Source organism: Epinephelus lanceolatus, chromosome 4, assembly GCF_041903045.1.
Source record: "Epinephelus lanceolatus isolate andai-2023 chromosome 4, ASM4190304v1, whole genome shotgun sequence".
NCBI classification, from domain to species: domain Eukaryota; kingdom Metazoa; phylum Chordata; class Actinopteri; order Perciformes; family Serranidae; genus Epinephelus; species Epinephelus lanceolatus.
In genome coordinates this window covers 38193696-38206827 of record NC_135737.1, presented here as the reverse complement: position 1 = coordinate 38206827, position 13132 = coordinate 38193696, and the positions used below count along the sequence as shown (strand labels likewise).

Below are 13132 nucleotides of genomic sequence, written 5' to 3'. Positions count from 1 at the left end.
CACTCTTTCCATCTCACTCTCTCTAACTTTCTTTCTCTCCCACTAAGCCTCACATAAACACTCTCCATTTAGCTTCTTTTCCAGCCCTTGCCAGCCATCCATATCAGGAACAAATACTTAAAAGGTTCGACTTCAGTGATGCTGGTGCCCTTCAGACTTAAATGCAGTTTCCATCGCAGGCATCCTTCACTCTGCTGCTCCCGGCACCTCCGGCCTTCTTGTGCTAATAGTTGCAGGGTCATTACCTTCTAATTTGCACATCGATTCGGTCGCCTCCAGACATGGGGGAGTCATAGGCTCAATTGCATCTCTGTTTGTGCAAATGAACTCTGTGTGCTAACTAAAAATAGCAATCTTTTACTACCCTTTCTGTCCTTTTGTTCATTTCAGTTTCACAACATCCTGTGTCTTATCTTTCTTAATGTTTTTGTGTACTTCCCAGGTCAGGAAAGGCTTCTGGAAGCCCCCTCCCCAAATCTGGTTGGGTGACGTTAATAATATCAGAGTGCTGGACCCCCACTTTCTGCACCACACTGCAGACAGACTGCTTCAGATCCCTTTGCACCCCAGGAGTAAACAGGTGAGAGATCGCGTCCACGTCACTGAACTGTCACTGTGATGGTAGTGCCTCCTCCTTAGCTCGTTGATAGTGACCATTCTGTCAGCCTCAAAGGAACTGTCCCACCACAACCTTCTCTCTTGTTTGTTCCCTTTCTCCCATACCTCCCCTTTCCCCCTTTTGCCCTTCAGTACTCCCCACATGAATGTTAACAAGGCTGGATGGAGCATCCACCGATTAGCCACAGCTCCTCGAATGATATGTTTTGAGCGCAGTGATAAACAGTTTACTGGAAGAGGCGTTTCTCTTGAATTGTAGCCGGGTCAATAGCAATTTTGTCGATCCAATTACTGCAAAACATGTTGAAGATTAGCTTCTGCTTGGCATTCTGGCATCTCATTACAAGATAAGCTTCTCGTGTCTTCCAGGCTGCACAGTGAATCCTTCGGCAAATAATTGGCTTTTGAAGGAAAGCCAAAATATTGTATAAATTTCAAACAGATGCTCTGTTTAAAAGAGGGACAATTCCCAGTGTTCCTTCTCTGCAAAGCTGATTATCGCTGATTAATCGGGAAAAATTACTATCACTTTTTTCCCAGGATTTCAAGGTTTAGTCAGTCTTCACTGAGCATGTTTTGTGACTTTTGGCTCAATGAAACAAATATGATAGTAAAGGAAAGACACGTTAGCTTCATCAGATTACAACAAACAAATGTAGAAACATAATCATAAATTAACTTATGAAACAATGACTGATATACTGGAACTCGCCTCTTTGGCTGAGGGGGCTGGGTTTTGAAACACCCTGGGATTTGACTTGGACCATTACTCACATAGAAGTTTTTATTGGCCCATTGTATCCCATCTGCCAAGTGGGGCTTGTTGTGTGTTTGGTGGGGATCGTCTCTGACCTGGGCCTGAGCCAAGTTTTGTTTTGGTCCTGCTTGTTCCCCTCTCCTGAGCCCTTTTTGTGAAAGAGTCGGGGGGGGGGGGGGGCTGTTACCCTTTTGGACTGCAGTACAAACACAACTGGCTGGTGCATGAGAAGAGTGAGCAGTGGGAAGGCAGCGATCCTACAGGCGATCAGCGGGCTCGCCCGACAGGAGCTCTGCACCATCTGCACACACTGTATGGAAAGGGTCAGGGGGAGAGAATGGTGGGCAGAAAGAGGAGGAGAAAGATGGAGGGATACAGCAATAGGAAGATCTGTGCTTGCTTTAGCAGCATTAAAACATCAGAAACTGGTTTCGTTTTATTCAGGGCTGCAAATATGTATGCTTTGTTTTTATACGATAATAATTTAACATGCTTAACACACGCTAAAACCTAGATTTCTCTCACTAGCTTCATTCTGTCTTGTCTTTTTCTGTCTCTCCCCTCTTTTCTGTCCTTGGGTATTCCTCATCTGCCAAATACCAGCAGGAGTTCTGACTGTAGCAGACCTCCTCTTTGCAGAAACTTCCCTCAGCTAATGACCCTGCCAGATAGACCAGGACCCCCTCAACACACACACGCAAGCACAAACTCACTCTCACACATGCAGCCACTTCTCTCCTCTTTCCTCCCTTTCTTTTTTGCATTGCACACACACACACACACACATAACTCTTATGTTCACACCCGTCTCCCCAAACACAGGCCTGTGTTGAGCTCTTGTAGGTCTGGCTCGCAGTGGTGACACTATGCAGCTCCACCCCCCCCCCTTCTCTCACCAAGGCTCCATGGGCCTGCGTCCAAACTATGCGCCGAGCCACTGCAGAGCTCTGGTGTCCGCCCGTGTGCTGGCGACCACATGAAGCTAATACACACAGAATGTCAGCTGTGTCCCATTGCGGGTGCTCATCAGTCAGGCTCAGTGCAATAGCAAATTGATACGGTGTAATGTTTGAGAGAGGAAAGAAGAGAACAGGAAGGAGGCTGTGTTTTGGATTCTTATCGAGCCTGTCATGGTCAGATCGCCTTCTGTGTCAGTGCAGCAGAGCTCATAGTTGTTTAGATTGGGTAAAAAACAAACCACAAGTGCACTTAAGCCCAGCAACATGTACACAAAGGAAAACACACTGCTACGTGCGTGTGTGTGCTCTTCCTTTAGCTTGTTTTGCATCATTATGCAAACTAGAAGTAGAGAGCCTATCTCTTAGCCATCTGAGAGCCGTGTCTCAAGAGCTGAACACTTGCGAAAACTTCTTTTTGCGCTGTTACATCTGAACTGTTTACACCTCTATGGCCAATTATTAGGCAGTGTGCTTTGCATAAATCCAACACTGAATATTTTATTCCCGTGAATTCTCAAGTAGGATGTTGTAAATTTCTTTTCAAATGCAGCTTTAGTTCTGACAGATGCACATATGTGAAAAATGCACACACATGCAGAAAAAACACACGCTTAGTTCATAGGCTTGTCTAAATAAATACATTTCAAAAAGCGTCTTGTCAACGATGTTTGAAGCAATAGTTAAAAAAAAAATGCTTATTTGCTTGCTTGCCAAGATAAAAGGATCTACACAACTCTCATATCTGTCCGCTAAACATGAAGATAAAGCCAGCAGCCAGTTAGCTTAGCATAAAGACTGGGGATGGGGAAACAGCCTCCTCTGTCCAAGGTTAAAAACCTGCCTTGCAACAGTGTCCTTGGGGTTGTCAGAAAAATCACAAGAGATTCGAGAAAGTTCGACTTGTCATTCTTGTCTTTGTATGAATTAAACTAATGAGATACGAGTTAGTAAGTGAGCTTTTGAGGTGCAGGTAGGAGGGTTTGGTTTTACTTTGGACAGAACCAGGCTTGGTGGCACGATGGTGCAGTGGTGAGCATTGTTGCCTCACAGCATGAAGGTTCCTGGTTCAAACTCAAAGTGGGGGAGCCTGGATGCTCTCCCCATGTTAGCATGGGCCCTCTCTGGGTACTCCAGCTTCCTCCCACAGTCCAAAGACATGCAGGTTAGTTGGTGACTCTAAATTGTCCGTAGGTGTGAATGTGAGTGTGAATGGTTGTCTGTCTCTATGTGTCAGCCTTGTGATAGTCTGGTGACCTGTCCAGGGTGTACCCCGCCTCTTGGCTCCACCCCCCCCCCCCAGCGACCCCCAACAGGATAAGCAGCTATGGAAAATGAATGAATAAATAAAAGAGGTCCCCCCTTGTTTTCAGTGTTAATGCTAAGCTAAGATAACTGGCCGATAGCTGTAGCTACATATTGGAGGGACAGATAAAAGATCTAACTCGCAGCAAGAGACAGGTACATTGGAAATCACTTATACTGATCAATGTTACAGTGATAAAATGCTAATATGGATCAAAAGCTTCAAAAAGAATCATTTTTTACAAATACCGTTTAAGTGATTCACTTCTAGTAATCGACCAGTCTGTGTACAGTGTTTAGTATGGGTCTTTGCAGACATGATAACATATGGAAAACAATTTTAAAACCACAGTAATTGTATTTTTATTTCTCTTTACTCCCATGATACCTTGCCTCACAGTCACCTGTCTGCTCCCGACTGGCTACTTGAGGCTGGTGTTTTGTGCACATTAAAATCATGACGCAAAAAGAAAGTTGTTTTCTCTCAGTGATAAATGTCTCCTCAAAGCTTATGGCTGCTGGCTGCTAGTGATGGAGACAGCAAATAAATGCACATGGGTAAAGCACCTGTGGTTGTGGCCAGTTAGACGATAATCTGCATGAGAAATAAAGAAAAGATTAATATAATTTTCTGCTTATGGTGATCAATTTGACCCGCACAGACCTGATCACGATTAGCGGTTTCATCTGTATGTATTTACTAAAATGTTGAACTACTCCTTTAAAGAGAAAAAGCATGGCAAGCCCACTGGTGTGTGTACACTTCTTTGCAGCTGGATTTTTCCATCGGCTCTTGCAAAGAAAATACTGTTGATAACACGGAAAGGCTTAGAGGGGAGAGATGTGTAAGGCCATTGGGGAAAGTGAGCACATTTTGGAGAGAGACGGGAAAGAGAAAGTTTCTTGTATCTCGCGGTCATGTGGAAGTGATTCTCCTTCTTGCCCCTGCGAACATGGATAATCACTGACAGTCATATGGGAAATGGCAAACAACACAGGGAAATCTCTGAGCACAGTAAGAGCCTGGTAGAGACAGCACAACAAACATGTCTCAACTCATTAAATCTCACATTAGTTTTTTTTCTTTTTTTTCTAAAATGATGTCAGTGGGGTCCCTTCATTTTTTGTGTTTTTATCAGAGGCGAATCACAAGTGACAAGCAAGAAAACAGAAGTATTTTAGTACAATTTTTGGGACCAAGATTACTTTTGTATAGGGCCACACAGGATATTGCCATTTTCTTTACAAAATAGAAAATAGACATGAAACATTGGAAACAGGCAGATATGGCAGACATGCGACAAAAGGTCCCCAGCTGGATTGAAAGCAGGGTAATTACTTGGTACACTCAGTCCACCAAGATGCCCTGTGATTTGTATCTTTGAGACTTTGAGTCAGCCAGAGGGCTGAATGTCATCAGGGCTGGAATTTGTTGTCTCTTCATCTGCTTTCTTTTATCTCTTTATACCTCTATTTCCGACCAGCTCCTTTGGAAGATAGCAGGGATAAAGTTGTGTGTCTGTGGTAACAGTTTATGTTTACAGTTACAATTGTTAACATTCAAGCCTCCTCTTGGAGTTTAGCATGCTAATGTTTTTCACAACTCTGAATTCATCCCTTCACCATGACACGCCAGAAGTCGTCATCGAATAGGGATCCCCTGTGTGTGTGAATGTGGACAACATCACTGTCCAGATGTGCAGACCTCTCCACATCAAATCGAGGCAGGAGTTGGGGCCCACATTGCTTCGACTATACTGACTTGCTTCTACTATACTGTCTCAACTATAACTCCGTCGACTGCTTAAAAAGTTTTTCCTTATTCACTGTGAGACTCCCAAGAAAAAGTTATGTTGTATGCTGTAAAGCCCTCTGAGGCAAATTGTGACTCGTGATATTGGGCTTTATAAATGAAATTGAATTGAAGTTGAATTGAATTAAGTGCGTCAATAGTTATTTTTGCTTTCACTTTGTCATAAAGAGATTTTCCTTTAGTCATTATAATAATTATTGGTCATATGTAGCAGTTGTAACATCACTGTGGGCTCTGAGTTAGCTGAACATAGTGATGTGTCTGGGATATTAAACTCTCAGCAGCAGGACTGTGCTCTGATTTGAAAACAATAGCAAAGGCCCTAAAACTGTTTTGTCGCCTACAGGCAAAATTGGTTTGTGCACTTAGTTCATTTGGTTTTGTAGAGTGTCCGGACTGCAGCTTTTTCAAACAGACATGTCAGATAAGGAAGTATAGGAAATCCTGTAAGAAGTGCTTTCAAGTAAAGATGACTTTCAGTATTTTTGGAGGCTTTTTGCATTTGTTAGATGTTGGTGCAGAGGGGTGACAGGAAACAAGAGGGGAGAGAGCTAGGGAACAACATGCAACAAAGGTCCCTAGCTGGATTTGGACTATAGGGATGCTGTGGTAAATGGTTGGTGTCTTAAACCCCTAGGTCTAGGACATGGAGAGCCCTGATTGCTTATGTGTGTTTTTAATGTGATTATATTCATTGTTTTGTTGTCTTTTAGAATTTCAATTTATTTATTGATATTTTTTATATCATCTTTCATTAGTCATGTTTTTGTGTGACAACCCCCTCAGAGTTGAGATGAAATATTTCATCCTTGGCTCATCCTCAGATTTAAATAGTGTAAACAAACAGTTTTCCTCTGTTGTGCCACGATCAAAGTATGTGACCATTATTGTTGGGGAGGCCATTGTTTTAGATGATTAAAATTGCTGTCAAATGTTCTGATTAACATAATTTCAGTTATTTCCCTTGCAGTCACTGACAAGGTTGTCAGCGGGTCTACGAGTTTGTACAGCCTCATGCTATCCAAATGGCAGCCACACGCAGAATTAAAATACTCTAACCGAACAAACAGCCCAGGGTCTCTGATGAGTCAACGACTTATGTTTTTAACCTTTAAATAAGGACACATTAATCTAATGTAAAAAGACAACATTCCCGAATTTCTGGTATCCAAGTCTGTTCTCATCATTTTTACAACTTTGAACAAAACTGTCAGCGAGCACTTTGGGTCTGAGCCAAGTGCCCTCTCATGTTCTCAAAAATAGAGTTTGCATACATTTTTTAGCTGAAGGTGAACAAGTTTCTCAAGTATTTGTTCAAACACAAAGTGGGAAATTAGCCTGAAGTTGTGACTTGTTACTGGCATCAAGAGTGCTTTTCTTGAGAAGAGGCCGGACTAAGGGAGTGAGTAAGCTGCTGGAAAAAACCCAGTTTGTGGGATGAGACTTGCTAATGTGAAGTAACTCGTCCGTCACACAACCAAGACCTTTGGGAAGCTGCTAGGAGGAGGGGTCAAGGGTTCAAGCAGTGTTGTGTAAAAGATGATACCATTGTGTTGAACAAATTAGCACTGCATCAAAACAGTGAAGTGCACACAAGTATGTCCTGCTTTGGCTGTATACTTCACCCGATGATAAGTCACTCGGTCTCTGAAAAAAGCTCAAAGGTCTGCTTTGCAAGTTTGCAAATTTCAGAGTGCTCTGTTAACATGTCGGGCTTGTTTTGTTTTGCAAAAAGCTCACATGATATCTAACATTATGCAACAGTCATGCAACTTATAATAAGTGCTTTCAACCTCTGTTGAAACGAGAGCTAGATGTCATCAAAAAATGTTTGCATACTGCTGTAAGTTTTGCATGCGGGCCCAATGATTAATGCTGAGGTCACTGGATAGTACTGTGCACATGGAGAAGACTTGTGTTGAACTGCAAGTGAAGGTCAGCGGCAGCAGTTTCTGTTGCCCTCTGTTTCCATCTAGTGGCGAAATGAGAGGCTGCAGTTGCGTTATAGTTTCCCTGCCTGTTTAAAACACTTCAGCTTTCACGACACAACAGATGTGCAATTAGCATTTAGCTTTTTTTTTTTTTTACATGAATGCTCATTTCATCACTTCTTTCACTTGTCTGCAGATGTAGATTGTAGCACCTCTTATATTTAACTAACAATTTCATGCAAGCTGCTTCATCTGTCTGCGGTTTCATTAAGCTAGAGCCCTTACTGTATGAGTAGAATGTTTATGTGCTTCAGATGGCATATGTTTTTGTTTGTAGCAAAAGCCGAAATCCCAGTGACATTTGGTGCAGTCTTTGTGTTACTTTTTGTGCTGTTTTGTTTGATACCACCACCAGGAGTCACCAGTGTCAGAAATGTTTAAATCCTGCACATAGGGGCTTTAATATGTTTGTCACAAGACACAGAATCACTGCAGTGTACTGTCAATAACTTGTCTTTGTTTCAGCAGCCAGTGCATCCTACGACGGGTATCCTCGCTGTGTTTGTTGCTCTCAACTACTGTGATGTGGTCCACATTGCTGGTTTTGGATACCCTAACACAAAGAGCCAAAGGCAGCCTATCCATTACTATGGATATGACACCATGAAGTCTATGAAGGTGGGTAGCGGTCATCTGCAGTACTTCAAATGTAAAGTGGTTGCTGTTTTAGCAGGCTGTGCTATGACATACCCATGCTCCTCTTTCTCTCTGTTGCAGAATTCTTACCATGACCTCAATCACGAAGCAGAAGCCTTAAAAAGACTGGAGGATTTGGGAGCCATTTTGTACCTGCACCCACATTTATGATACACACACTTTTACAGTTTGATTTAATCCAAAAAACGATTGAACACCAAATCATGACTGAATTTGGTTTGGGTCATCCTGTCCAAATCAGATCTCAATGTGCCTTCTGTGGTGAGATACAAGACCTTTCGCGCCATCATCTGGTGATACAAGTGTCACAGGTTGAACTCTGAGGAATGTTTTTCTCCCCGGCGCCTTATATTCTGTTAAACAGAAAAAAAAAGAAAAGTGATTTAACTGCTTTTTTAAAATGGCGTTCCTTCAGTTTGTCAAATACAGTGACACGGCCCAGTGTTTTGCAAATTGCTTAAAGAGGTTTGTAACTTTTATGGGTTTTAAACCATGACTTTCAAAGTGACTTTGCAGGACACTAACTATGTAATAGCAAAATTATGTCTGATTATGTCTGCATTTTGGGTAATTCCAGTGCTTTGATGTTTTTAGGGCCATGTGATTAATGTGGGCTGTTATTTTTGTGCAGAGATTTCATGCATATCATTGAGCTGCGAAACTAATCAGACCAGATCATTTCTCACTGTATACACTCACCACGGTTTGAGATTCATTTTTCAGATTTATCAAGTCAGAATCTGTTTTATGGTAAAGAGGTGTTTTAGAATCTGTGGGGACTTTATGTGAACTTCACTTTCAATGTACATGTTAGTGTAAATGAAATCAAAATGAGCTGACTGCAGACCTGATTCACACAGGATTAGATCCACCTTACTTTTAGATTTCTTGGACTGGAAATACAACTTGTATTTTGCCTATTTTTTAGAGTTTTGATTACAGTTTTCTGAGGGGTTTAATTTATTCAATCTTTTTTGAGAAATATTACCTGTAAAATGGTACCACTGGATATTTTTTATTGTACAGAATTAAATAAATTTTAAATTGAAATGAAATCAGAATGAATGTACTTTGATTCTCATTCAACATAAACTCATTTATTTTCACATGGGCTATCGAACAGGCTCATATATCAACTGGATGCAAATCACTACACTGGCATCAATTGCCCTGAGTGAACTTGAATTGAGCTGCTGAAGTTTGCCATTAATTTCAATATTGCTGTACACCACTAGATGGCAGAGAGCCTCTATTGCATGCATATTATACAGTAGGTAATCTACTGCACTGCACATGGTGCAGTCATGCAGCAGCCCATCTTAAAGTGCCTGGGGTGATAGTAACAACAAAACTAGCAGCAGCACATGTGCTAGGGAACACATGTACAGTATGAACATCTGGAAGACCAGGAAATTGCACAATGCTAATAATTGAGAATGACTAACATACATTTGCCGGCAGCGATAGATGTTAATGACGGTTTCTACTCGTGTGCGCGGCCTTCTGTTAATGTTGACATGAATGGAGTTGTGCCCTTGGCATGTATAAACGCAGCTCTCTCACATGGTGGTCAGCTGTGATGGGTCCAGTTCATCAGCTGAGATCAGAATGACACGGGACATTTGTTGTGCTTTCAATCACAGGGGTTTACAGTAAATGATGTCACAGCACTACTACCACAACAACAGCTACTGGCCTACTACTACTTATAATAACAAAAGTATGTATCTATAGATTCTTGTGTGAATGTGTTCTTTGACAGAGAGAAAATCTCAAGTGATGCACACCAGAGTGTATTGTGTGTTCTGAATAGTGATGCAGACTTTCTCCTCAAGGTCAGACTCTAAGAAAGATGAAAGAAAGATGTAATGTGTCAGCGTCAGCTAATACGCTAGCCGAACTCATTGCTATGAATGGGGTGTTTTTACTACAATGCACTAATTCTGCTCTTGCACATTAGCTCAGCTGTGTGTTCTCTTCTGCCTAAATCCGTGTGTTTTGCCTGCATACTGCTGATACGGAGGGGAATCCTGTTTGCAGCGGAGTAGAGACCACAATCATACGCCTACCCTTCGTATTCACTTCACCAGAATTGTCCATTGTTGGCACTAACTGATTTTCTTGCCACTGAAAGCCAATCTGACAAACAAAACATCCCTTTCAGCCCATTTAAAGCTCATCATTTCACTTCTGAGAGCTATCCATTATGTGTGGAGGGGGTATTGTCTCATACTGTAAAACCATCCTTTTTCAACCCCCTCATGCTCTCAGACGTGTCTAGAAAAGCACACAAGCACAAGCTCAACATGTTTCTGAGGTGTTTTTGGTTTTCCGTACAAACACCGAAAACACCTTGCCTGTATTCTCTGGTCATAATTTGTGAATTAGCTGCGGTTTTGATATGTATTTGTTTTCCAAACAACACAGGGGAAAGTGGTGAAGACGGAGCCCAGTCATGTCACGCTTGATGGGCTGTGTTCACATCCCTAACACAACAGGGAGTTACATAATTGAACAGGATTTGTGTGAATCTGCGGGCTGTTTATATGACAACTGAAAATTAGGTCAGACTTTTCAGAAGAATCTATTGTACTGTAAGCACACCTTTGAACCCCAAAGTCCACAGTGTGCTTCAGTATGCTACAGAAGGAACATGTTATGTACAGTACTCTTAACTGAAGCATCTTACGGTACAGTGACTGTGCATATTTTTAGCCTGGGTAGCTCCCCTGTGAATTAAACTCCTAACCCTGGCACTGATCAAACTGTGGTGTACCAACTGAGCCCTACAAGCCCATTTATGTATGCTATAGTGACCAAATGAGCCTGTGGCTGCACTTAACAATAAGATTCATTTGAAATGCATAGCTTTGAACTTTCAGGAAGACCCCCGGTGCACCATGACCCCGTATGCATTGGTTGTAATTTTACAAAGCAGCGATTTTATAGAAAAATACATGGCCCGTGATGATTGCTGTGCCACTGTGTAAGTGCAGTCTCATGCAGGCAGAGGCTCTGACAGTAAGATTGTTATTACAGCATATCTCATTACACCATCTGCTCTCTGCACAGTGCTCTTAGGCTGCCAGTGCAATATCTTGCTTTAAAACACTTGCTTTCCAGAAGTCATCATCCTCTCATAGATCACACGACGACGTTGCACACCCTGCAATACTGTCATACACATTTCTATTTCATTTAGGTTGATGAAAACGCATTGCAAGTGGAAATGTTTATGCAGTGAGTGTTGTGTAAAGAGGATCAGTAGCCGAAACACTTTATTAAAGGTGCCACAAGCCAAAAAAGCCTGAGAAGCATCGCTGGTGTCGGCTCTCTACTCTGAGTCACTGACTTGATATCAGGTACACAGAGATCCAGCGAAGACACCCAGGGCCTCTTTTTTCCTCATCATTGTTAAAAACAAAAGAAGACGCACAATGTGGCTCTACGTTGTGTCTGTGTAAGGAGTCCAGCGGACAGTTTGTGTGGGAAGAGGCAGGAGAGGTACAGTACTGCATGCAGCCAGCTACCCAGAGAGAGGGCATCTGGCTTGGCTCACTGATAACTCCCCCACAGCCCAGAGAGCTGCCGTGAGTCAGGTGCTCATGAAAACACAACACTACCATGGGAACCAGGAGAATAAGTAGGAAATAAGAAGAGTGAGGGTAAGAAAAAAAAAAAGAAAAAGATAAGCTGCTTTTCTCCAGTGTGAGTTTTGCTAGTTCTGCTTTTTCCTTCATAAAGCCCCTTTTCCTGACTCTCATGTGGGCACTGCCTCCATGTGACGCTCAGTATGATTTCCATCCAGTCCTCCCTGCAGAGAGGCTTTGGGCTGAGAAAAAAAGAAGCAGTGTGTAATGCACAGTTTTCTTCCGTAACTGAAAAGGACAGCTGTCAAAAATAGCAACAGAGTGAAAAAAAAAAACGGGAACAAAAAATAGAAACACACTAATTCGCAACACTTTATGCTAAGTGGTTCCATGTATCTGTTGCACAGCCCAAAAGGTCAGCCAACTCAGCTGATTTAAAGGCTAACACGCCATCATTGTTTCCTCACAGGCAGCCAAAGGAGCATTTTCTGTGAACTCAGTGTTTGTTTTTTGCTGTGTACTCATTAAAAATGAATTATGAAACGCTATGAGTGTGGGCTGCGAGGATGTAAATTTGGGTTTGAATGACGGTTTTATTATCGGGTCTTATGAAGGTTATGTTCATTTTTCTTTTGATAAATGCTGTAACAAAGACATAAAGTCACTGTGGAGTAAACACTGGAGGAAACAGGACCTGCTCTGAGTGCACGTTGAGTCATAAGTTAGCGTTAAGGCAAGTCACGTCTGATTTAAGAAACACATAGTGTAAATATGTAACAATCTGTGTGCTGAGGCAGTGAGACAGACAGATGACACATTCTGAGCCCCAGCCATGGCAGAGCAGGGGTTAGAGGTCAGAGAATAGGCCGGGTGATTTCCTGTCATTTCTGAATGACCTCCAAAGACAGTACGGAATACAAATCACACTGTGTATATTTTCTGTGTGTTTGGATGCACCGATTTGTTCTGGCTCCTTGTGCGGATCTCCAGGTTGCTTGTACCACAAAGCCACATAAGACGGTTATCCCGCTCCACACATGGAGTGTGACTAGACAATCCTGTCCTCCTTCTGTTGCGCCAAAGAGGGTGGAGTTTTGTTTTTTTTTTTTCATCCTGGCACCACTCTGTCTGTCAGTCTGTTGGTACATCTGTCTGCTTGTCCTGGAGGACTGGATGACTGGAGGCGGCAGTGTGTACTGTTCCTCTATAACACACGACCCAGTATTTTTATTTTATTTTGTGTCAGTGGAGATGGCAAAAGGACCTCACACATGCTGCATGACCTGAATACAATGCAGCTCCACACTGTGGTGGCAGAGTGATGTGGATGTGCAGGGTTTGTGGAGACATTTAGGGTATTTTTTATTTAATGAGTTTGTTACTGCTTCATCAGGTGGTGTGTGGGCTATGATGAGATTTGAATGAGAATACAAGGTTAAATTAAA

At 42.3% G+C, this 13132-nt stretch overlaps 1 protein-coding gene across 4 annotated transcripts in view; it reads left to right on the top strand.

The window, feature by feature from the left end:
• The window catches only part of st3gal4 (ST3 beta-galactoside alpha-2,3-sialyltransferase 4), a 32076-nt gene extending 22924 nt beyond the window's left edge, over positions 1 to 9152 (top strand). For 3 of the 4 annotated variants that reach the window (XM_078167242.1, XM_078167241.1, XM_078167240.1), the window contains 3 exons: positions 443 to 580; positions 7906 to 8058; positions 8158 to 9152. In XM_078167242.1, coding sequence (XP_078023368.1) covers positions 443 to 580; positions 7906 to 8058; positions 8158 to 8247 — 381 coding nt within the window. In that variant the 3' untranslated portion in view covers positions 8248 to 9152. The remainder of the gene's footprint in view (positions 1 to 442; positions 581 to 7905; positions 8059 to 8157) is intronic. The other variant, XM_033631768.2, reaches the window with a different exon arrangement.
• Positions 9153 to 13132: the final 3980 nt, after the last annotated feature.